The 25,646-nt window shown below is 34.4% G+C and overlaps 1 protein-coding gene across 3 annotated transcripts in view; it reads left to right on the top strand.

Annotated features, from left to right (window-relative positions):
* FSIP2 (fibrous sheath interacting protein 2) overlaps window positions 1–25,646 on the top strand; it is a 120,097-nt gene that overhangs the window by 70,990 nt on the left and 23,461 nt on the right. For all 3 annotated transcript variants that reach the window (XM_070071516.1, XM_051849368.2, XM_051849367.2), the window contains 3 exons: window positions 1,292–1,328; window positions 3,615–12,474; window positions 14,229–23,740. In XM_070071516.1, coding sequence (XP_069927617.1) covers window positions 1,292–1,328; window positions 3,615–12,474; window positions 14,229–23,740 — 18,409 coding nt within the window. The remainder of the gene's footprint in view (window positions 1–1,291; window positions 1,329–3,614; window positions 12,475–14,228; window positions 23,741–25,646) is intronic.

Here is a 25,646-nt window from a genome sequence, read left to right as displayed (position 1 = left end):
AATTTATCCCTTTGCCTTTCTGCCTTTTGAAACCATTCCTTATGCATTTTGAGATTATTAACTTCTAATGATTTTAAAATCATTTACTGTAGAGTATTGATATTGAGTCAGTTATTTCCCTCCTAAAAATTACTTGCATTAATCCAAAATAATAAATTCTAATTATAGAAATTAAAAAAATCCTTAGAGGAGATAATTATTTAATCCCAGGAGCTTTTCATTTCTCACCTCTTGGTTATTTCTTACCTCTTGGTTATGATGACTAAGGACAGATAATGTGTCACTGACATTAGCCTTCATATTGCAAATGTAAAAACATTCGTGCTCCATATTGAGGAAGGTACTTATCTAAAAATTGATTGTTGCTTCCAAGCCCAATTTGTGGACTGAAATTCATGAAGTTTTCATCTTCTACCAATACTTAGAATATAATATTCACTCTGACAATAGAATTTTAGGTGTTGGGGAAAAAGTAGTTTGAAAATGTTAAGAACAGTCCTAGAAGAGATGAAAAAGGCTTACTAATTTTCTTTTAAGAATGTATGAAGTAGATTAAACAAACAGCTCGCATTGGCAAAAAGATAGGAAAATAATTAAGACTTCAATTTCAGTTTTTATTTCAGTAAGTACTTACTTTTCAATCATTTTTGATTTTCATGTCACAATTCAGAAAACTGTTTTTATTTCATTAGTGTGTGATGATAAATCTAATTAGAACACATGATAGAACATTATCATACACAGAACATCTATGTAGGTATTGAAAATAGCTAGAAATGCATGATTTTAACTCATCAATATTGAATTCACATGTTGTTTTCCTCCTGTGGGAAATAGGAAAGAGATGGTGGAACTATGGGATTTGAGAGGCTAAATAGTTATCAGAAAACTCTGATCAGTTGTCTTATTATAGCCATCACTCTTTTTAGCATGCTGAAGTACCTATACCTTCTCTCCCAATCCTATTTCCTTCCCCCAGCAAACCACAAAGCAGGTATCACTAAGGTGTCAAAAGTACATGGGCCAGATAGCTATATTGTTTATGTAGCAGCTGTAATTATATTCCCTAAAGTAATGAAGCACATTTCTGAATCCAGACATCAATACCCAAGTAGGAGCTGAAATATGAGAATTGATCAAAAAACTAAATTTTATTCTTCTATTTGAATTTCTGTGGAAAAACCCAGACATAAAATAAAGCAAAGAAACCAATTCAATGACTAGAAATTTTGGGAAAACTTTCATAAATTCTTAACTTTGACAACAATGATCAATCTTTTTGACTTTACAGGCAACAGAATATCCTACAAAATTGCTTGCAAGAAAAAGTATGTATCCTAAAAATGCAGCGTATTCATGATACTTTTGATGTGCCATAAAGAAAAACAAAATCCCTGTGAATCTGATAACTACGAATTATCTATTGATGTTTGTTTATCTTGCTCCTTCCCCTTTTTTTTTTCTTTTCTAGCTTATTTCAGCTAATTCTTAGGTTTTGTTTTGTTCCAAAGATTTCATCTAAAGATAATGTTGCCCCTTTTGGCAGGGGTCTCAAGTGTAGTATAGAATGGGGGACTATTGAGGAAGCTATCATAAAAAGCAGCATCATGTACCATTCTGTGCTGGAAAGCCATCAACATGCCTAATAGATCTTTCTGGAAAGGTCAGTAGCAGATAAGCCAGGAAGCATGGAACTTTCTCTAGTACTTTTCATGGGAAGGAACATAGTGATTTAAGAAGATCACATAAAAAGGTAACTGATCACCTATGAGCTGAGACTTGGAAAAGGCAAGAGACAGGATAGTATATTTTCGTAAGACCCAACTCTGGATCTAGGAAGACCATTCAGCATTCAAAAAGGTTTGGGAACAGCACATACTTTGACACATTATCTCATTTGGACATCTCCTTAATTCATAGAATATGCAGTAAATGTAAAAGCTTTGACTGAAGGGGGGACATTTATCAGTTCATTATTACAATGTAAAGCAGTTAAAAGATAGGATTCTATTTACTGCATTTCACTGTGTAGAAAACTTTAGGAATATCAGTGTTTCATGTATTGAAGTTGGACTCTTTTCCTCTCACACTTAGCCTAAAAGTAATAATATAGATCTCATACTTATTGTTCATTATAAGAAGAAGAATACATGTTGAGTGTCTTGGATTGTATTTTATATGGATTATGGTTGACTTGGAATAGTTACCTTCTCTGTTAAAAGTTATTTTTTATTTTTAGGTATTTGGTTTAAACTGTATTCATATAAAACAAATAACTATTTTATAGCATCTGCTGTCATTCCAAAATAATTTTTTTTTCAAATCATTAACAATTGTTTGTACATTAAGTGAAAAAATATATATATAAGGAGTTTGGGGATTAGAGTTGAATAAAATGGCCTTCCCTCAAATGGGTAAAGAAATGAGTGTGCTGCATAGGGATTCTCTTTTTATGTTGCCATAAATATGAATAATTTAAGACTAACTCAGGCAATATTTTTGTTGTCAAGAGCATATTACAGGGATCATGTTGTTTGTCCTGGTACCTACATACCAGCCTTCGAGTTTTGCTACCAAAATGTTCATATCCTGTGTTCATATCCTATATGTTTTAAGAGTTACAACAGTTTAAACTATGCTTTTTTTTTATAAGCTGGATGACTTTGAAAGCCCAAAATATTTTTGCAGTAAGTGACTAGAATAGAAAGTATAGAATCTTTCAGATGTATTCTGTTTCCACCTTTAGCCCAGTTTACATGTATAACAGCAACACTGACCATTAAGGATATGGTCATTCAAATCTGGTTCCTGGCCTTTCACTCCCAGATCAAATTGAAGAATATTCCTATTTCATTACACTTCCTGAGCCCTCCTGGTTCTTTGAGTCCAGGTTCTACCCCTTTACCTTTATTTTTACCTAAGTTAATTTCTTCATTTGATTATCTCTGTTCAATTTTTGTATAACAGTTTGCATTTACACTCTTCTGTTGAATATGAAGCCCTACAATATCTATAAAGCATTAGATTTTATTGATGCCTATACAGTCATTCTTAACAGTTAGCTTCAGTGATTTCCATATATACAGAAAGCAGATTTACCTTTGCAGCAAAGAATGAGGAAGGAGATAGCTTATTCTCCAATCCTATATCACAAATACACAGGTGCCTCTGAAAGAACACAAATAATTTTGACTGCATCTGTTTGGGTAACACAACTCATTATATGTAATTTCATATATCTTTAAGGAATTTTCCAGAGTGACTTTTTCCAAAAATATTTTAATGCTATATGCCCAGATAGCAATTTAATGATTTTTTTCACACAAAAGAGTAATTTACCTCAGCAATAAATGCTGGGAGATGGGGATAAAAACATTCTGAGGGAGACTGAAAAAAATTGAAACTTATGAAAAAAATCCACTATAGTACAAACTAAACTGACTTGAAATTAATCAAAATTGTAGTTATATTTTTTGCCATGTTTTCTTCCTGAACCATGATAGTTTTCCACCTATGCAGTATTTGATACAAAAATGTAAATGTTGCTCTCTGTCTCCAGAACACAGTAAATTTTTATGTGTGTGTTTTTTTTTTTAAATCCATGCCCTTTCCAGGTAACTTCTGAAGAACTGTATAGTATAATTCAGAATATCATGACCTGGGTTGTGGCTACAGTGACCAGTATATTATACCCAGCAATCACCAAGTATGAAGAAAGGTTGCAAAATAACACATATCCAGTGTCTGATGACTCAGTCCTCTCTTCAGATAGTTCAAGTTTCTGCAGCACATGCAGTGAAGAGTTTACATATGGAAACTACACATCTGCAGCAACTAAAACATTTCAGACAGAGCCTTGCACCTTTGAACTTGATATGTCAGTAAGGAGACCAACCACACCTTTCAAACCTCCTTCTGCCCACATAGAAAGAACAGTTGTGGGGACAACATACCACAGGACAGGACAATCTATAACCTCTGAACTCAAGTACAACAGGGCCAGTTTGGTATATTCATTCCCTAACCTCAGAAGTTGTAAATCTGATAGTCATCTTTTAGTCTCATTTGAAACAGGCCCAAGAAAGTCTAAGGATGCTACCACTGAAACAGATGGCTTAGTGAGTCCATTGTTCTGTGATAAAAAAACAAAAGCTGTGGATGAGATGAAGAATTTAAAGAATGTCTTTGTTGATTTTAAATGTCACTTGAAAGGGGAAACTGAATTGATTTTAGGAAGTATTTTTCAAGAAATAATGTCTGATTTAACCCAGGCCATTCCCTCTCTCTCCTCTGTTACTGCTGAAGTGTTTGTTGACCAAGATGAGTCTGAAAAAGAAGACCTACTCTCCAATGTTGATATCTGCTCAGTTGCTTCTGAGATTGTGGAAAATATGCTTGAGAAGTTAGAGTCTGCAGTTGAAAAAAAATGTGTTGAGATATGTTCACAAGAAGATTTGTCTGTCAACATTTCACCAAGATTAACAGCCAGTGAGGAATATTTTATGTCATCAAATGGAAAACCTTTAGAAGCTTCTCTGCCTTATACTTTGGAACCCATGAGTGACATTGCAGAAGATATGGTGCAAGCCATTTTAGAGAAGCTGATGTCTCTTGCATCTTGCAAACAAAATGAACTTTTTCATCTTGAAGACACAAGCAGTCTTTCCAATGAGCAGCCTAAGAAAGATCCAACTTGTATGTTCCTTCAAAGAGAGAGCAGCAATAAATGTAGTCCCCAACCTGAAACAGCTAATTTAATTGTGAAAGAAGAAATACAAGGTTTAATATCACATGCTTTTTCCCAGTCATCTTTAGTTGGTCATATAAAGGAAGCAGTCAGCATTATACTAGGTTATGTACAAACTGAACTCAATAATGAGAGATTAATTGCATCTGAAGAAACAGTAGTGCTCCTTCAGCTACTCGATGGCATCTTCTCCCAACTCCGTGAGGAGTCAGTGCGAGCTGATGTTCCAAAAAGTAAACATCCTTCAGAGAGAATTCCTCCTGATATTGAAGAAAAATACAGATTCACTGGCACTAGGTTATCTAATGGTCCCAGGTCTAGAAGATTATATTCACCTGTTAATGTTCCAGGCATGGTACTTTATTCTGAAGATGATAATGAAGAAATAAACAAAATTGTGAAAAATGCTCTTGATTCATCTTTCAGAGATGAAAAAGAAAAATCTCAAGAAAAGATTCCTAATCATTGGTTTACAAAAGAAAACACTGGTTTTGAACACACAAAAAATATTAAAGTATCTAGAAAGCCTCCTTCTCAAAGCAAAATTGCGTTACATGATTGGGGATTAAATACTGAGCCACAATCTCTTAATAATGAAGACATTTTAAAGGAAAACTCCTGCTTGCATAAAGATATTTATGTTTTCAGCCAAAATCAAATGTATCAAATACAAATGGCTTCAGAAAACATAGTTAAAAATATTTTAACAGAAATGATCAAGGGCTTATCTCCTGTTCCTTCTGGTCACTTAGGCTGCAGAACTAGCAAAGAAGATTCAGTTTTTATTTCAGAAAAACCTCAAGGATCATCACATCAAGAACGGATGGACCAGATGTTCTCTGTGTCAGAAATTAGTTCTGTGGCTCAGGAAATAACAGATGCAGTGCTAAATATACTTCATAAGGAATCAAACTACATTCCCAATACTGCTTCATCATCAGTTCATCAAACTGTTGTAGATAATTCTGATACTTCCCACATAGTCAAAGACATGCCAAATAAAAAGCCATTAAAGATATGGTTTGACAGTGAAAAGAAAATGAAATATTTATCTTCAATCAACATAGATCCTGCAAGAACTTCCGGGTTAAAATCTGGAGAAAGTGGTCCTAAACCTGTAGATGACATTATTGATAAGATCATTAATACAATTTTTAAAAGGCTGAAGGTATTTATTTGCCCAAAATTGCAAATGCACTTCAAACCTTCACTTGCAAAGCATTCTTCATTACAGAATCATCTTAGTACTTACACAACTAAAGTAGTACACATCGTTTTACGTGCTATACAGAATGAACTGGAATGCAATAAAAAAGCCTTAAATCTTAAAGAGATAGATCATAACAAAACCCTCCCATGTAGAGGATTTTTTGTTAAAACTGATAAGAAATCAGGATCTCTTGTCACAAATCTTGGTGATAATGTTACGGGAAGTCCATTATTAACTTTAATTTGTGAGATTTTACTAAGTGGAAATGAAGGTCAAGAAAATATTTCACTCCCTTCTGAAAAGGCAAGGTCAGAAACTTCATATGAACTTCACAGTGCTGATAAGCAAAACAGTTTTCCAAGTAGTCAGAATAAGAAATCTTTGCAAAAACGTTTGGATACTCCATGTACTCTCCAGAGTGTCAATAATAGAAGTGATCTCAAAAAGAAAGCCAAATTGCAAGTCTTAGATAGAATTGGAGAAACACTACATGAAATGTTAAGCAAAGTCACAGGAGCCCATTCTCAGTCTCAGCCATCTTGTAGTCAGCAAAACAGAGAGAAGACAAACAGTGACCGGCAAATGGCTGCTACATTACAATCTAAGATTGAGCTGATTTCCAAAACAATTTTAGAATACATCCTTGCAAAGTTATGTTGTTTTGACATGGATACCAGTTTTGCAAGTTCTGGATTTAAATCTGTCTCAGAGTCTCTAGATATTGACAGTCTATCATTTGCTTCAGTTATTGAGGAAATGACCAAATGTACCAGCATAATTTCCAGAATGATCCAGGATGATGATAGTCAAGAGGTAACTAAAATCAAGGCAAAAACTATTTCTCCCATGTTTTCAAAAACAGGGAGTAAAGAAGACACACACCCAAACAAACTGAAAGCCATAGCTTCAGATATTCTTAATACAGTTTTTGCTAAACTAGAAGGATTTGCCAATGGAAACCTAGAATCTGTGGGCGATATCAATGAAGACAATAAAAAAAATAATAATATGGACTGGGAATGGGAAAGTCATAGTGTTTTCACAGATACTCATGAAGAACCACTGCATTCTGTTTTATTCATGCATGCAAAAAAGGCATCAAGTGCTATTTTGAAGGCTATTCAAACAGAATTAAATATGAACCCTTCAGATTTGAAGACAAGTGTAAAGACTTCACCACCTGGGACACAAGTGCTTAAGAATATAGTAAATTTAATTTTAGATGCAGTCTCCTCAAATATGTTTAATGAAACTGAATCCAAGGAGCAAGACATGGAAACTTACCGTTACAGGCCATCTTGTGGAAATCTTCCTGGAGGAGCTGAATCAGATTCATTTCTGGATGATGATACACATAGAGAGAAAGAATTTATTAGAGACAAAGCATTAGTAAGAGAAGAAACTAACTCCCATGCTCTTGAACAACGGGTTCTAGAAAGAACCTTAAACAAAATTGAGGTGAAATTTAAAGAAACTCATAAATCTCCAGTTGTTCCCATTATAAGAAATATCTTGAATGAAATTTTTCAAAATGCTTTAATCAACCAATTAAACTTGCATGGCATGCCTCACAATGTTCTTGAGCCAATTGCTCAAACATCTGTTCAATTTACAGGTAATATGATGGATCCTTTAGTGTCTGAAAAAGATGTGACCATAGTGGCAAATGATGTTGTTAGAACTGTTTTTCATAAACTTTATTCAGCTGTAATGGTAGAAAGAAATATAAGAGAAAATAAGTATAAAGCCATTACTTCTTCAACAAATGTTTCTTTTCAAAACCACACCTATGAAGGAAAGTCGTCTGTTCCTATGTTGGACAGAAACCTATGTACTTTTCAATCAAGATTCAGTGTTGACAAACAAGTTAATATAAATGTAACTGAAGACATTGTACAGGCAATACTGACAAATTTGGAAACTTTTGTTACTTCCAAAGTAGAATCTCTCTTTTTCTCTCAAGTCTGTACCATAGTTCCAGTGGCTTTACCTAACCAGCAAGATAAAAGTACATTTAGCAGATCATTATCAGCCAAAGATTCATATTATGATGAACAATTTTCCTATGGCTCAATGAATCATATTAAATCAGGAAAGACCAATTCGTTAAGCCAATTGCCTCTGTCAAAATTAAATGCATATGCAACAGAAGTGGCTAAAAAGATTTTACAAGGAATCAAACATGAATTAGATAAAGAAAGGGAAAGTCCTTCTTTAACACATAATATTGTGGGTTCTGAAAGTATTACAAGTCAGGTTGTTAACTCAGTGTTAAGTATTGTGTCATGTAAAAGCAAATGTAATAAAAACAATTCTAATAAACAGAATAATTCAGATCAGCAGGAAAGTATTATTAAAAAGCTGTTCAATAAGACTGAATATCAAAAAGCACTTCAGATTCAAATACAAGATACTGTTGAAGAGATGATATGTGATATTTATGAAAAAATACTGCATCAGAATAATCTCCCGTTTCCTGCATCCACTCTGAAATGTAGCATAGCTGAACATTCAGAAACAGATTCTAAAATGTTCATTGAAGAGACAAAGAATATTATTCCTAAGTTTTCAGTTCCTAAATCAGATGCTATTTTGCTAGCTAATGATATAGTCAATATTGTTCTTCATAGTCTTAGTTCTGCTTTTATGCTTGGCATAAATGCAAAACACCTTAGTTCTGCGAGATGGCCCATGACCATCTGTGATACATTTCCAAAAGCAGGTGACCATCATGTACTTATGGAGCCAAAAAGTGAAAGAAAAACAGAGTATTTTCTGTATTCAAGAAATAAGAAATCAGCTTGTGCTAATGATAACCAGATAAATGTAGTGGAAGAAGAAACCAGGAAATATCCCAACCCATGTGAGGAAAATGCCAACGTCCTTACTAAAACTATTTCCAATAGGTTACAGTTCTTTGCAACAGAAAGAATAGGTTCATTAATTACTCTTGCTTTCCAGCCTAAGGGAAAATCAGTTGTTATCCCAGAATTGGAAAATTGCAGACAAGATGACAGCAGTTTTCATGAATCAAGCCAAGTGGAATCTGACATGAATGTACTGAAAATATCAACTGAACCTGTTCTCAGTCAACAGCTTATAGATTCTACTTTTGCCAGTTGTGGAGAAAAAATTGGATCCACAATTAATTTATCACAAACTAGCCTTATAGAATATGCTGACCTCATTGCCAGTGCTACCTTGAAGCTTATTAAAAATGACTTAGACTTAGAAATCCAAAAGATGTCCCCATACCCAAATAATATTTCCTTCCAAGAAAACATTATTATGAGTGAAATTGTTGATAATATCTTAAAGATTTTGTATGATAGAAGGTCTGCAAATGAAATATTGCTTGGAGACAAACAGAAGGAAAAAAACACCCAACTCTCTCTGCTTAGAAAGTATCCATTAGAACAAAACCAAATGAACTTAGAGAAAGAAAGGCAGAAAATTGTTTTGGAAGACATATTTATGAAAAATAGAGAAACGAAACAAAAAGAAAAAGCTCAGTTGCTTAGTGCAGTGGAAGAACTTTTGAGAAAGTTAGATCAAAGAGTAATACAAGCCCTAGGTGATTTGCCTCCATTTAATGAAATTCCACATTTTAATTCTAAAATTAAGCCAGATATAACACAAAACAACTTTTTTCAGAGTGGAGCAAATGACATAGTTGAAAGTGTTTTAGAGAAAATATACTCTCTAGTTGTGACATTATTATATGAAGATACTAAAAGTAGAGGGGAAATGGAAATGCTTGACAACAATGAGAACTCGAAATTGTTACCCTTAAGAGAAACGAAACAAATAGGAAAAGCAAGTAACCCTGCTAGATATGTGGTAACACAGGTTTATCCTTTAGCAGACAGTCAAAAGTTTTCTGTGTTTGGAAACACTTTTTGGCAATATTCACCATCGCAAGTAGGGAAAGATTTAGTACAAATGGTTTTCAATAAAATCATGAATTTTCTGTTACTTCATCTAGAAGAGAGTTTGTCCCTTGAAGATGGTTCTGATGAGTCGCAACTTCCAGGGCTAAATACTTCTAAGGTCAGCTGTAAGGGCAGCCCAAAGCCAAGTTTTAAAACTGGTTTAAAACCAAGATCAAAAATTACTTCATTGCCTAAGTGTAGAACCAGACAAAATGTTGGGCATGGTAGTGGTGCTAAGATCAAAAGCAAGACCAACTTAAGTCCTGCAGAGAAGACCCTGAAAGAGAGTTGGTCCAATATTGCTGTTGGTCTGCCACACATCCTATCAACAGGAGATGCCAAAAACGTACTTGAAGCAAAATTGCCCACTTCAGAAATAAAAATATATGCCAAGGATATAATAATTAATATTCTGGAAAAAATTGTGGAAGAATTTGAAGTGGTGAAACAAACTAGAACAATGGAGAATATAAAAGCTTTAAAATCAGATCACATCATGGCAGCAAGTAGAATAGTTAACACAGTTTTGCAAGAATTACATGCTTCAAATAATCACAATGTGTCTCATTCAGTCAAATTGTCATATTCAGACCATATCAAAGTTTCACAGGGGATCTTAGGTGCAGGGTCACTTGCCAAACAACAGTCATGTTTTTATTTGGAAAATGTTTCTTCACAGCTAGAACAGATTTTCCCTAAAGACAGCATATTTAAAAAAATGTTTGACAAATGGCAAACAGAATCAAATGACATGGAAAGTGAAAAATACAAGCTACTGGTGATAGCTGAAAATGTTTTGACTGAAATTTCAATAAAGGCAAAAAATTTAGAATATTCTCTTTCACTTTTAAATTTGCCACCTTTTGAGGATTGTGAAAGTAGGTTCTATAATCATTATAAAAGAGTTTCTTCTAGACCTGAGAATGCTAAAGCACAAATTAATATGTTTGGAAGGGAAATTGTTGAAATACTATTTGAAAAATTACAGTTGTGCTTTTTGTCCCAGATGCCCACTGTGGATAGCAAAGCAACTCTAACAAACAGGAAAGAGTACATAACTGCTACCAGTAAACATGGCTTTCCAACCACGGGCATGCTCAGCAATTTATCAACCTGTAACATGAAGACGAAAGATCAAACTTCTGTGGACTCTAGCAACCAAAATGTTAGAGAGATTGTACAAAGGGTTTTAGATATTTTAGAGTCATTTGTGGACTTGCAATTTAAGCATATCTCTAAATATGAATTCTCTGAAATAGTGAAAATGCCTATAGAAAGCCTTTCTCCTGTCCAACAGAGACTATTAAGCAAGAAGATGCTGCCAAAATTAGAACCACTAAAAAAGTTTTCTGATGAATCCATGTCAAACAGTATTGTTTCCAAAGAAAACATTCAGAATACCCTTCTAAAGGTTCATTCGTTCCATTCAGAATTACTTACATATGCTGTCGATATTGTCAGTGACATGCTTGGTACAATTAAGAACAAACTAGACAAAGAAATAAGCCAATTGGAACCATCTTCAAGTAGTATATTGAAAGAGAACACTGCAGCAAGTGAGATCATTGGCACACTAATGGAACAGTGTACTCATTTCAGTGAATCTTTGATCAAAAACCTCCCAAAGGAAAGTTTGTTCCAAGGAGTTGAGAAAGCCTACATTGTTAATCATGCTGAATTAGCAACTAATATGAACATGCCCACATCGAAGTTAAAAGAAGCCAGTTTGGAAAATAATCCTCCACAAAGGAGAATCCCTAACTGCTTGTTTGATTCAGAGGAAAATATGAAAAGCAAGTACAAGTTTCCACCAAATTTACTCTCAAATGTCAGATCCTCTGTAGAAGATAAAATTAAAAGCTCAGAGCCAATGGAAAGGCCAGATTCAAAAATTATGTCCTCGTGCTTTGGAAATAATACACAAAGCCCCCTGTCAAGAAAATCAGTCACTGGCAAATTTGATGAGGCTGTTAAGAAAAACAGTTCACCCTCTGAAGACAGTGTCTTGCAAAAACTGTCCAGGAAAGCAAATGACTCCACAGAAGCAGCATTTAAACAAGTCATGTCATTCATAGAAGTGGGAAAAGATAAAAATCCAAGAGTATTTTATTATGAGACTCCCAAACCGTTTATTGAGTCAAACCAAATTCAAACAACTGTTTCTCCACTCAAAATATGTTTAGCTGCAGAAAATATTGTAAATACTGTACTGTCAAACTATGACTTTCCAAGTCAACTACACCCTAATGAAAGCATGGAAACAATGAAACCATTTTTCATATCAAAGCAAAGCCCTTTGACTAAAATATCGGGAGGACAAAAGAATGAGGAGATAAGTTTGCTTAGAATGTGGAATAAAAGAATCAATTTTATGTTTAAAGAAGAAAATCCTGAAGCCAGCACAGGAGATTTTTCGTTATTGCAAAAATGGCAAAATGGCCGGTACCCAGCGAAAACAGAGACCCTGAAAGAAGTTGAAGTCATTTCTTTTGTTGATCATGAACTAGGTCCTAATGAAATTCATTTGGTAGCAAGACATGTCACCACATCAGTCGTCGCACATTTCAAGAACTTCAAAACTAGAGGTAGGCAGGAGATAGCTTATTTTAAAAGTTGGCATAATTTAAGAAAAATAGTTTTAAAATGTATTTAAGAGATCATATCTAAGAACCTATATTTGCTGTTTTACTGAAAATAGTCTCAGAGGTAGGGTGTCTATTTAATTGCTTTTAAAATGTAGAAGATTTATATGGCTTGAAAGAGAAAATGAGATAATTTTAAGAGCAGGAGATTTTGGTTGAGCCTAAGGCATGTATTCAAAAGAATTTTTACTATTCTTATACCTGACTTCTTTATGATCATATGGCATTTACAGTTAATCTGTGAAAGTTACTCAACTACTTTTTAAAGTATATAATTGAAGCATTTGCAATTATTATTCACAGTCATTGACAGCAGTAGAATTAACAAGCTGTTTGCATTTTAGTATTCTGACTTAACTTCCTTTAAGGTGTAGTACACTAAACATATACTTGCAAGGCTTGTATTCCCTAAGAATCAATCTCTCTCTCTCTCTCTCTCTCTCTCTCTCTCTCACACACACACACACACAAACGCACACACACACACACATAGCTAAGTTTGCTATATATGTCTTTTTTGTATATCTAAAAGGATAATTTTGCAATTCAATAAAGTTTTATCTAATAACCAGATAATAGCTTTAAACTGGATCAACAGTTCCAGTTACCAGTATTTAATTGCTACAGTACCAGTCCAGATATGTTACTTGCCCATTGTTCAAATAGGAGAAGATATAGTAGCAGCCCTACTCACATCCATTAAGCAGTTATTTAACATCCTAAAAACCAGTATTCTCTTAAGGTGGGCACTGTTCGTCATCAATTGGAAACAAAATTTCTTCAGGCACGACCCAATTAAATTAGAAAAATAAAGAGTAGCTCTGTGATTTCATATCATTTGTGATTATCTGTTATCTACTCCTTGGCATGTCCAGGGTCTGCCTTCTTCCACTTGGAATACCCGTTCCCCACTCATTCCATCTTGGTATGGCCAAATCCTACCTGGCAGTCAGGCTCAACCTAAAACCTTCTTTCTCTACAGAGTTTTTCTGTTTATCCATGAATAATAATTGATTCTGTATTTAGTAAGAAACTTTGAAAAAACCTGTGTGTTGCTGTAACTGCCACTCCCAGAAGTTGGCCATACCAAGTAAATAACAATTTATAACAATTTGTTGAATAAACAAAGAAAACAGACCTTTGCCTTGCTGGCTGACCCTCCTTCTTTTGACAAAGTATAGTCTAGGGGTTCAAGTATTACTAACACTGAAAACTACCACTAACATCCCTAGATTTGGCACATTTATTTTAGTCAAGTTGTTTTTACAGCTCAACTCCTTATTGTCCTAAAAGTAAACCAGAGCATAAAACTAATGTTTTGACTGAAAATATTTTAAAATAATTATATGAGCTCTTCAGTATTACTAGAGGCATGAGAGGATGATCTATGAAACCTGAAAATAATTTCTGTGGCCCAGGATTATTTGCTTGTTAGGTGTCTTTAACCATGCACACATCTGACTTAGAAATTTGAGTTATTTGGAACTGTTTTCTCAGCTTTTGGGCTACAGTTAAGATTCCATAAGCAAAAAATAAGTATTTCAGGAAAATATAATTGCTTTCTTTACTGTATTTTTCTTTTTCTTTAGAGATGTGCTCCAAAGGCAAAAACACATATGTAAATAATAACAATTATATTGAATGTCCCGTATTTCCCATAATGCATGCTAAAAATAGTAATGTTTTCTTTTTTAAAGTTTCCACTGAGGAGAAAGTGTCTATTGTTTCTACACTGTCAAAGAAAAAATATGAACAAAAACAGCCTCTAAGAAGCATATATGGTGATTCCTCAATATATCAATTTTGTGAGCATCTCACCAAGTCAGTAATTTACCATTTAACTTCCAGCATTTCTGATGACATCAAGAAGGATCAAGAGAAAGAGAAAGCATGGGAAAGCCAAGATGGAGCGTTTAACAAGTTTATTTCAATTCATTCTTTCATGTTTGGGAGTAGGTCCATTTCTCTTGGAGAACTTGCTTTAAGTATTTCTGAAATCATTATTGAAATCCTTTTTAATGGTAATATTATAGAAGCTGATATTGCACAGCAAATGATTTCTATAAAAACAAAATACATTTACTGTCCAGGAGTAGCTTCTGCTGATTTTGATAATCTCTTTCAAGATCTCTTAATAGGTGTGATTCATGTACTATCCAAAGAAATAGGAATAAATCATCACTTTGAAAGCAGTGGAAGAAACCAATCACTTTCTTCACTCAGAAGCAATAGTGTGTCCATTTGCAGCAAAACAAATACAATAGCAAGGCAGACAGTTCCCATAGATTCTGAATCATCTACTCATCAAATTGATCAACTCATTCAAAAAAATAAATTAAATTACCTGGCACAAAAGTTAGACAGCCTGGCTTGTAGTCTAAAAACTCATGAATCCAAAGAAGTAGTCAATAAAGTTTTTGATATTGTTTTAGATTTATTTTTGCCAGATGAATGCCCAGATGGAGATATGGATTCTGATAAATTAGCAAAAACATGTTTCCCTTCCCCACATAATCATAGCAATCAAAGTAATAGCTTAAGTAGAGGAAACCTGGGACTCTCTTCAAAATCAGTTTTTCTTCTCAATGTTATTTGTGAGAAACTTACTAGAACACTTTTGGAAAAATGCACAAGCACTGTTTTCCTTGATAATGGTTCTTCATCTGATGAAATATCAAAAGAATGTCAGCTTTCAAAAATACTTCAAAGTATAGAAGATGGTGAATTTGATTATTTTAAGGGAACAATGGACTGTGAACAACTTCAAGATGACATATTAGATCTTTCGGAAAATCTGGCAGAAATGAATCAAAATGTATTGTCATCAGATTCTTTACTTACTATTATTTCCCACAGATTGGTTAAATCCTTGATGGAGAAACTATCTCAAAGTCTCCAACAAGCTCCTGAAAATCTACCTTCTGCAAACAATCACTTGAGCTATAGAACAAAAGAAATGAAGTCTAGTTTCACAAAAGCACAAGGACCACAATTAATAGAATTAGGACAAACTAAAAGTTCTTTAGGATTTATGAGTTATGATGGTAATTATCTGAAAGAACCCTTGGAAAATCCTATTATGGTTGGCTCCAAAACAAAAGAACCATTTGGCAAACAATGTACAGTAAAATCTTCTTTTCTTAAAAGACAAGAATCAAAGGAAATAAATGCAATTGTCATTACCAACAAGCTACATCAAAAAGATATGAATACCACTGTTTTTTCAGCCACATTTTTGGAGGAAATAATTTCAGAATTGTTTTTTAATCTCTCCACCTCTTTGTGGGGGAAATGCAACAATATCACTGAGGCTTGTCTCAATGAGATAAATACATTACTTGTCAACAATGTAGTGACTGGGTTTAATAATGCACAAGTCAGTGTTCTACGAAATGATGTAGAAAGGCTGTGTTTCCCACCAGTGAAAAAAGGAGCTATTAACAAAATTGTTGACTCAGTTTATTATGATGTTTTACACCAATATGAATTGAAAGTAACCTGTGGTAATAATATGACATATGACAATACCTCATTAGCAGAACAAATAACTAATGGCATATTGTTAGAGATTTTAGATTACCAACTGCCATCTTGCTTCAGAGGAAAGCTCCCATTTCAATCCTATGGCCCTCTCAAAGCTGAAATTATACTACAGAAGCTTCAAAACAATCTAAGAAAGTTCATTTGCCAAACTAAGTCTTCAGCAACCTATAGCACTATGTTATCACAGTCATTTTTAGAAGACGTCATCAGAAGACTTTTATCTCAGCTCATTCCCCCACTCAGTAAGGTTTCCTCCATGGAAAAAAAATATCTAATGAGTTCAGATTTCAATGAAATGTCTGAATGCATAATAAATAAGGTTATATCAGCCATTTCAAAACATAAAATTGGATTCACTATATGTGATAATCAATATCTATGCCTAGGAAAAAACCTTGAAATAATGGTCAATTCTGTTTATGGTAATATTTTGAAAATGTCTGAATCTCTTGGTTCAATACAGAAAAGCATAATCAGCCGAAGTCCAATTATAGTAGACCAAATCACCAGTTTTATTATCCAAGAGATTATTGACAATCATCTTCAGCCGTTTTTGGGTGGAGAGGTTTTACCCCGCCCAGCATCTCCACCTGATGAAGTATCTCATATGGTTAAACAGGTTATCAGTGAAGTCATAAAGACCAGCAGACCCCAGCAGCCACTACCCTTTAATATTCACCCTGATTCATTTGTAAGAAAGATTGTTACCAGACTTCTATCAAAAATTTTCAGCCCAAAGCCTAACACTGAAGTTGAGTTAGAAGAAATGGCCCAGAAAATAGTAAACTTAATAAATAATCATTCTGAGAAGTCTAAAATTCACATTCTATGTGATGAAAAGGAACAACCTTACCCCTCTCTAGATTTAGATATTGTGGATGAACTTGTCACCTCAGTTTATAGAAATGTTTTAAAACAGCTTGGGTTAGACCCTGACATTGATAAAGAGTTTAAAGATAATGAAGTCTTCCTGGAAAATATTGCCAATTTGATTGTAGCAAATATTTCAGATTCCCTTCTTCACCCATTCTTTTCTGGGGATTTGTCAGCTTCTTCCTATTCTATTCCGATGGTAGAGACTATTGTTCAGGATGTCATTACTAATGTCAGCAAATCTACCAAGGCAAACCAGAGTTCACCTCCATATAACACCTTGCTGCCATACACATTTTTAGAAGACATGATCAAAGTGTTATTGTCTAGATTATTTCCGTGTGAATCTAGCATGGTTTCAAACACAGATGCTCCAAAAGACGTATCAAGAGAGAATTTCAATGAGATAGCTTCTAACCTAATCAGTGATATTAGAATGAAAATTTCCCAGCATGAAATTCGATTTTCAAAAGATGAAGAAGAAAACAAGTTTGTTTATTCAGAAGATGATGTTCAGCATCTTGTTGATTCAGTATTTGAAAATATTTCACAAAACTCTGGCTCTCAAGAATTAGCTGAGCAAAATATCACAAGCAGTAATGATGTCCTTATTGATAGAATAGCAGGTTTTATCATTAAATATATTTGTCAAAAACATCTTCTTCCATTTTTGGAAGAAAAATCATTATCTTCTTCACCATACATGCAGTTTGATGATGAACAAAGGCAATTATTTTATGTTAGTGCTTATTCTTCAGATTTTTTGGAAGATGTCATCTGTGGGGCTTTAAGTAAAATATTCCACAGGGTAGTAGGCATCGTACAAACAAAATCAGGAAGACACTCTGAAGACGAACTCTTTGATAAAGCTGAACAACTCATACACTTGATAATAGGGGAATTCTCAAAAGCCCAAATTAGCATTGTAGATAATGCTGAAAAACAACTGTACTTACCTCCAGTGGAGAATGATGTATTAAAAAAAATTATTGACACAATTTACAGTAAAGTTTTACAAGAATATGAAATGGAAAAAATACCTGGTAAAGATTTTCTAAATGATACAATGACATTGGCTGCAAAAGTAACTAAAGTTATCCTGGCTGAGATTTTTGATTTCCAAATTCATCCTGATGTTATAGAAAATCTGCCTTTTAAATCATATTCCAAACTCAATGCAAATGCTTTGATTAAGAGAGTTCAGCATGATATTAGTAAATCACTATTTCGAAGAAAGACTTCAACAAAATATACTACTATGTTACCACATACTCATTTGGAAAAAATAGTCACTCACCTTATATCTCAGATGAGTCCATTTGACTCCAGTTTAGAACATTCAGATAATTCTCCATCAGACTTAAACAAAACAGTCATAAAATTGATAACTGAAATCATGTCAATAATTTCAAAGCATGCAATATGTATTATTAAAGATGGGAATGAAAAACAAAATACAATTTCTGAAAAAGATGTACAATCTATGATTGATTCCATTTATGCTGATCTTTCTTACTCAAATTTGTACCAGTCTCTTACAAAAGATAAGAAAGGCATAAGTAACGTACCTGTTTCAAAAATAGCAAGCTTTATAATAAAAGAAATTTTTAACCATCATCTCCAGTCATTTTTATCTGGGGATAAAACTCTCCTTTCAGCTTCAGTTGATAGAACTTATAAACAGAAAGAACTAGATCCTAAACAAAGAAAATTATCTTTCATTGTGAATTCCGCTGTCTTTTTAGAGGATGTAATTTCTGAACTTTTATGTAAAATCCTTTATGCATTCACAAACAATGTTTCGGCTGCTGAAAACCCAGAAAGAGCAAAAGCCAGAATTACTGACATTGTTACAACATTAGTAAAATCAATTATTCTGGAGTTTGACACATCAGAGATTTTGGTTGCGGATAGCATTGATGAGAATTTGTATTTCTCAGAGGGCTATAAAGAAATGGTTCAAAAAACAGTAAACATAATTTATGAAAAAATATTAGGTGAATATAAATCTCTGATTCAAGTATATAAGGCTATACAAAGTGACACTAACTCTTTTGGAAAGAAAATATATAACTTGCTATTGGAAGAAATTTATGATTATCAGATGCAGTCATTAATTTCAGGAGAATTACTGTCTTCTTCCTATTCTTCCCTTCGAGCTGATAATATCATCAGAAATGTGCTCAATATCATCATGAAAGATAGCTGTGCCTTTCCATCATGCGTTACTGTGTTGCCTCGTTCTCTATTAGAAGATATGATTTACAAGCTTCTAGTGCATATTTTCCCCTCATCCAGCACAGAAAATGAACTTAAAGAGGAAGAGTTTCCACCAGATTATGATTCTGTGGATGCAGCTTCAAAACTGACTGACGAAATTATAAAAGAAATTTCTGAACATGAGATCCGACTTGCTACAGCAGAGGAGAATGCAGAAAGTATACAGCTAGAAGCTATTGAAAATTTTACTGACTCTGTATGCAATAATATTTTGAAAAATTCTGAATTCCAAGCTGAAGTACAGAAAGATGCAGACAAAAACCAAGGATCCTTTCTAAGTAGAATAGCCAGCTTCATTTTGAAGGAAATAGTGAATCATCATTTACAGCCATTTTTAAATGATGAGGAATCATGTTCTAGTGACCATGCATCTGTACTTGCTAAATCTGGTAAAGAAAAGACACAGCCTTCTCTATATTCAGCTACATTTTTGGAAGATGTAATCGTTGACCTTGTTCACAAATTTTGTGCTGACCCAACTATCATTGAAGATTCTACGAAAAAAGAAATGCCAGAGCCTGACATAGTGGGCTTGGCTATAAAATTTGCAAACTCTTTGATTGGAGAATTTAGGAAAAGCGAAATTAAAGTTTTACCACATGCTGAAGAAATATTTCCCTTCCCTCCAATTGATAAAGAGGCAGTTGATAAAATATCCAATTTTGTATATGATCAGTTCATAGGAAAATACTCATCTGATGACATTCCAAAAAATAATAGTAACATTGTTGTAGAGATGATTGCCACTTTAGCCCAGAAGGCAATCTCTGCATTTAAGATTCAACCACTTTTTTCAGGAAATTGGTCTTCTACCTTCTTTTCATTTCTAGATCCAGATAACATTACCCAAAGGGTTCAACATCTACCACAAAAAACTACACAGCTAACTAGGTGCTTAAAAGGGAACCAACTTACTTTGCCAGAACATTCATATGAACACAGTTCTCTAAGCTCAGTTCAGAAAAATACAGTGGACACTTTGGAAATAGATAGAAATGTAATGAATAGAACAAAAAGTATCAAAACCAAGGACACATCAATGAGAAAAATTGATATCCAAAATCCAGTAGTTAATTCTGTAACCACCGTTCTAAAAGGCAATATGATTAACTTGAGGTCAGCATCAGCTACATGTGTGGCAAATAAAAAGAAAGAGAGTGTAAATAGATTGAGAATTCCCACACAAAAATGCAGTGACAATATATCAAAAATTACTTCAACTACCAATATAAAAAGGAAAGGTACTCAAGAGTTGAATTTCAGTAAGATACTTAAAGATAATGGAATTGAGGAAAGAAAAGTTGAGAAGGGATATGGGAATGAATTACACACACATATTTCAGTTGCAACTGATAACACAGAATATGAAAAGGAAGGAATTAAGCCAGATATTGAAATAGAAAATGTAAAGAAGATTGATAGTACAGAAGAAAGCTCATTGAAAAAAGATGGTGTGGCCTTTCATTTATCTTATTTGAATACCAAACAAAGAAATATAGGGACTACCACAGACAAAACTTTGGAAAGATTACAAAAGCCAACCAATGAGAAAGGGAAAGACTCTTCAGCTCACATAGATATGGATGAGGAACAACATTCAGAGTATGAATATGTTGAAAATGTCATAGAAAATATTTATGAAAATGTTTTACCAATACCTTCTCAAGAACCAGCACATTTTTCAAAACACAGATACAGCAAAATCTCCCAAGGTGATACAGCATTGAATGTAATTAAAAATATTGACAAAGATTTTGCACCATCATTTATAACGAAAGATTTATCCCCCTCAATAAACAAAAATGTCCCTGCCAAAATGAAAGAAGAGAAAGAGAGAGAAAAAGAAAAAGGAATTGAGAAGGAAAAGGAGAAAGAAATGGAAAGAGAAAAAGATACGGAGAAAGAGAGAACAAGAGAGAATGAGAAACAAAAATTAAAAGAGAAAGAGATTATAAATGAATCTAGTAATCCAGACCAACCCCAGGACCTACCAGAAGGTAAACCTAGCATTTTTCCTGCTACATTTTTAGAAGATGTTATCACTGAAATGGTTAACAAACTGATATTTTCATCTTCACCAGAAACACAAGCATGTGATGAATATCCAAATGTACATGATTATAAAAATCAAGTTGAACTGTATGACACAGCCATGAAACTTATTGATTCACTTTTAAAAGAGTTTTCAGATGCTCACATTAAGGTATTTAGGCCCGATAAAAAAAATCAGTCTTTTCCGCCTGCCGGTAAATTGTCTTCAGTTTCTAAAGCACCACCCAGTTATAAAGAACCAACTACAGATAAAGCATCATCCAGTATTAAGAACAAAGCTACAGAAAAAATGCCACATACCCACAAACAACTTTCTTCAGATGAAAAGCCTTTCCTTGATAAAATGCTCTCAATTGATAAAACGTTGGTCAATAAAGTTGTCCATTCTTCTATTTGCAACATTTTGAAGGAATATAAATCTCAAGATTCTATTTGCAAGAATATAAATAGTAATGGGGAAGATTTAGCTAAAAAGCTAACTAGTGCAGTGATAAATGAAATTTTTCAGCATCAGCTTAACTTGAAAACTTGTGATAATGTTCCAGTTTCAGCCTGTCTGCCTCTGGAATCAAGAGATATTTGTAAAAAGGTCCAAAAGGTAGCCCAGACAGCCAGCAAGGAATGTCAGACATCATCACCATATACTATAATACTATCATATAAATTTTTAGAGGATGTAATTGCTGCTCTCTTGTCAAAAATTTTCTCAACTATATCCAACACCAGCCCCAAAGTAAAAGCTTCTGAGGGCAGTATACTCACAGAACTGGATTTCCTTCAAATGAAGTTACTAAATACCGTTGCAATAGGAATCTCCAAAAGTGAAGATATAAATATTCAATATGTAGAATCCTTACATCCCAATGATGATGAAATTATTCAATTAATAGTTCAGTCTATATATAATAATCTTTTGCCACAGTTTGGATCCCAAGAGATCATACAAAATTGTGTAATCAGTGGATGCAGAATCCTTTCAGAAACTCTAGTTGATTTAATTATACAAGAAATAGCTGGCAATCAGTTGCAGAAGTATTTTTGCGGAGAGCTAAGTACATATCAGTATTCAGAAGTTGATAGTATTGTTGAAAATATTCTTAAAGACGTTATCCAAACTACTGGTGTCCCACCGCCTGAACCATCACAAGTTAAGCTTTCATATAACATTATAGAAGAAATTGCCGTAAAATTTTTATCAAAGCTTTTATCAGTGTTTCCAAAAGAGCAAAAGGAAAGAACCACTCCTCGAGAAACTGAAGTGCAGAGAATAATATCAAAAATATTAAAGTCAATACAAGAATTTATCTCCAAAAGCAAGATTAAACTTATACAACCAGCCAAGGAATTCCCCACTGTACCTTTAGCTGACAATGCAAGTATTGAAAAAGTAGTTAATGCTGTTTATACCAATATTTTAAACCACTCTGGCTCTTATACTTCTATATTTAAAGACTTAATGGGTAACAGCAATGTTCTCTCTGATATAATAGGTTTTTTAATGGTAAGAGAAATTTCCAATTCTGAATTTCAGCCTCAAATAGAGAAAGAAGTGTCAAGTACAGAATTAGTTCTGGAAGCTGTCAAAGTTATGGAAAAAGTGATCAAAATTACTGATGAATTTAAGTTCCAGGACAAATCTTCATCTCAAAAATTTTCTATGTTAGATGGAAAATTTTTAGAAGAAATACTGGCCTTATTGTCAGCTAAACTGGTAAGGACACCAAGTGCCTCAAGCAAAGACACAAGCGACATGTCACAGCCTAAGTTAAATAAAATCGCATCTCAACTGACAAAATCTGTAACAGCTGAAATTTCCAGAAGTAATATTAATCTTACCAATCCTGCCAATCCTGGAAAACACTTTTCAAATCCAGAAAATACAGAAATGGTTTCTCAGGTTGTTAATTCTGTTTACAGTAATGTGTTGCAATATTCTGGAACAAATAAAGAAATTTATAATGTAAAAGATACAAAAATACTACTCCCTGATAAAGTGGCTAGTTTAATCATTGATGAAGTTTTAAATTTCCCACTAAGTACAGATAGTACAAAAAGTGCAGATTCTGGTCTCTTTGGAGATCTAGATCTCAATAGAATTGTTGAAAAGGCGCAAGTACATGCTGTTAAAATGATGCCTGACTTACACAAAGAGTCAGATCAATATTTTTATGAAGAAGAATTTCCAATTAAAATAGTTCCACATGTTGGGAAAAAACCAATCAAAATAGATCCGAATATTGTTTCAGAACACTTAGCAGTCATTTCTGTGAAAACAAAACCACTTGAGAAAATTAAGATGGAATGTATAAAAAGAACAGGACATAGCATAGCAGAACTGAGAAAAGCATCATTAAATGGGAGAAGTTACTCCTCCCTAGACTCATATACTGTAGGAAACAAAAAGAAAGAAAGACGTATCTCATTGAATATGACAGGACGACTGGATGTAAAACCCCTGGAGGTAAGTACAAAGGCAGGGACAGAAAAAGAGGAGTGAAACATGGTTGTTTTGTGATTTCCTTTATCAAATTGAAATATGGTGTTGCTCCCCCTCATCATGGAGGAACGACACTGGACCCTGCGCTGTTCTTTTGTCTGCTCGGCCCTTCCCAGGTTTGCTGCTGGTCCTTCCCGGCTTGGCTGCCGATCCTTCCACCTCTGTGGAAGGGCGGCTCCCCCTGCCACTTTCCCCACTTCTGCGGGGGAGCAGCACACCACCGGCCGGCTCTCTTGGGGGCTGCTCAGATGTTATCCGGATGTTCCCCTTAGATGTTCCTGGTGCATGTTGTCTCTCTCCTCCTTTATAGTCCTCTTCCACCAATCCCAACTCTGCTACCCACACGCCGAGTACACTGCTCTCCTCCAATCAGGAGCAGGATCAGCTCCTGCAGGTCATCACTCAAGTTGGCGAGAGGCAGCTGTGTAGAAGTTGTTTACTCCCTTCTCAGTGCCATATTGTGGGAGAGCAGATGCATAGAATAAGTCTTAATTCCAGTAACTTAGTCTAGTCCGAGTTGCTCCCCACATATGGGGTTACATTTTTGTAGCTACTGTTCAGCCTAATGGGAGAATTGATTACACTGGTTTATTCATTCAGCCATACAATTTGCTGAGACTTTCCATATCAGTTTCATGGCTGCTGCTAAAGGTCTTATGTTAATTTTCCTAAGAAAGTAAATTTGAACTAGCATTGTTTGAATGAGAATAAAAAGACATATCTTTACCAGTGATATGAGATTTTCTGAAGTTATCATGGTTTGAAAATTCAAAAGAATTGTTCCCCTTCATTTTCCATTATGGATATTTAAAGACATTCAGAAGGATTCATTTGTTAAGAGTATCAGGATATATGGAGCCATTTTAGACAGTTTTCTTTAAGGTTTTTATTTATTTATTTCAGAGGTAGAGTTACAGACAGTGAGAGGGAGAGACAGATAGAAAGGTCTTCCATCCATTGGTTCACTCCCCAGATGGCTGCAATGGCCAAAGCTGCACCAATCCGAAGCCAGGAGCCAGGTGCCTCTTCCAGGTCTCCCATGAAGGTGCAGGGGCCCAAGGACTTGGGCCAGCTTCTACTGCTTTCCCAGGCCATAGCAGAGAGCTGGATTGGAAGAGGAGCAGCTGGAACTAGAACCGGCGCCCATATGGGATGCCGGCACCACAGGTGGAGGATTAACCTACTGCACCACAGCACTGGCCCCTTAGACAGTTTTAATTATCAAATTTAAGGCTCCAGAGTAACACTGTTTATGTTAGCATCATTAATCAACAAACATGAATGTTAACACTTAGTTTGCATGTGCTATCATTTCATTTTAATTGTGTTAGCCTGTCCCGTTTACTCTATCCTGTCAAGATGAACCATTTCCATCTTCTCTAACCCTTATTCTAGACCCAGATGCCCTGAAGTTATTCTTTTTTAAGTACCTGTTTCCTCTTTCTGTAGTTATAACTTTGTCCTAACGACTTCTATGCGGGCCTCTAAAATATTAAAGAAATTGGACTTAAGAGTGCAAAAAAAACCAATGATGTCCTTCTTAAAACTACCACTGAGTATCAAGGAATTGTTTTTCCAGTCGATAGAGTTACATTGACCCTCTACATAGCTTAAATTTATCAATGAAGTGATAGTGTACAATTTCAAGAGAGCTGTATGAGTATGGGCATGTATTTCAATGCTTGGATACTAAACAAAATTTTATGGAACCGAGGTCCATGGAGCATAGGGGCAGAATGAGTTTCCAGGACTAATTGGCAACACACTGAATGGAGTCATAGCCTTTATGTTTTCAATCTCAGATACTGAGATTATCATAGTCTGGAATTATTTTCCTCTAATTTATCTGTAGTTTTTGGGAACAGATGAT

Source organism: Oryctolagus cuniculus, chromosome 3, assembly GCF_964237555.1.
Source record: "Oryctolagus cuniculus chromosome 3, mOryCun1.1, whole genome shotgun sequence".
Taxonomy (NCBI): domain Eukaryota; kingdom Metazoa; phylum Chordata; class Mammalia; order Lagomorpha; family Leporidae; genus Oryctolagus; species Oryctolagus cuniculus.
Note: the sequence above shows the minus strand (reverse complement) of the source record. Positions and strands in the feature narration are given on the sequence as shown.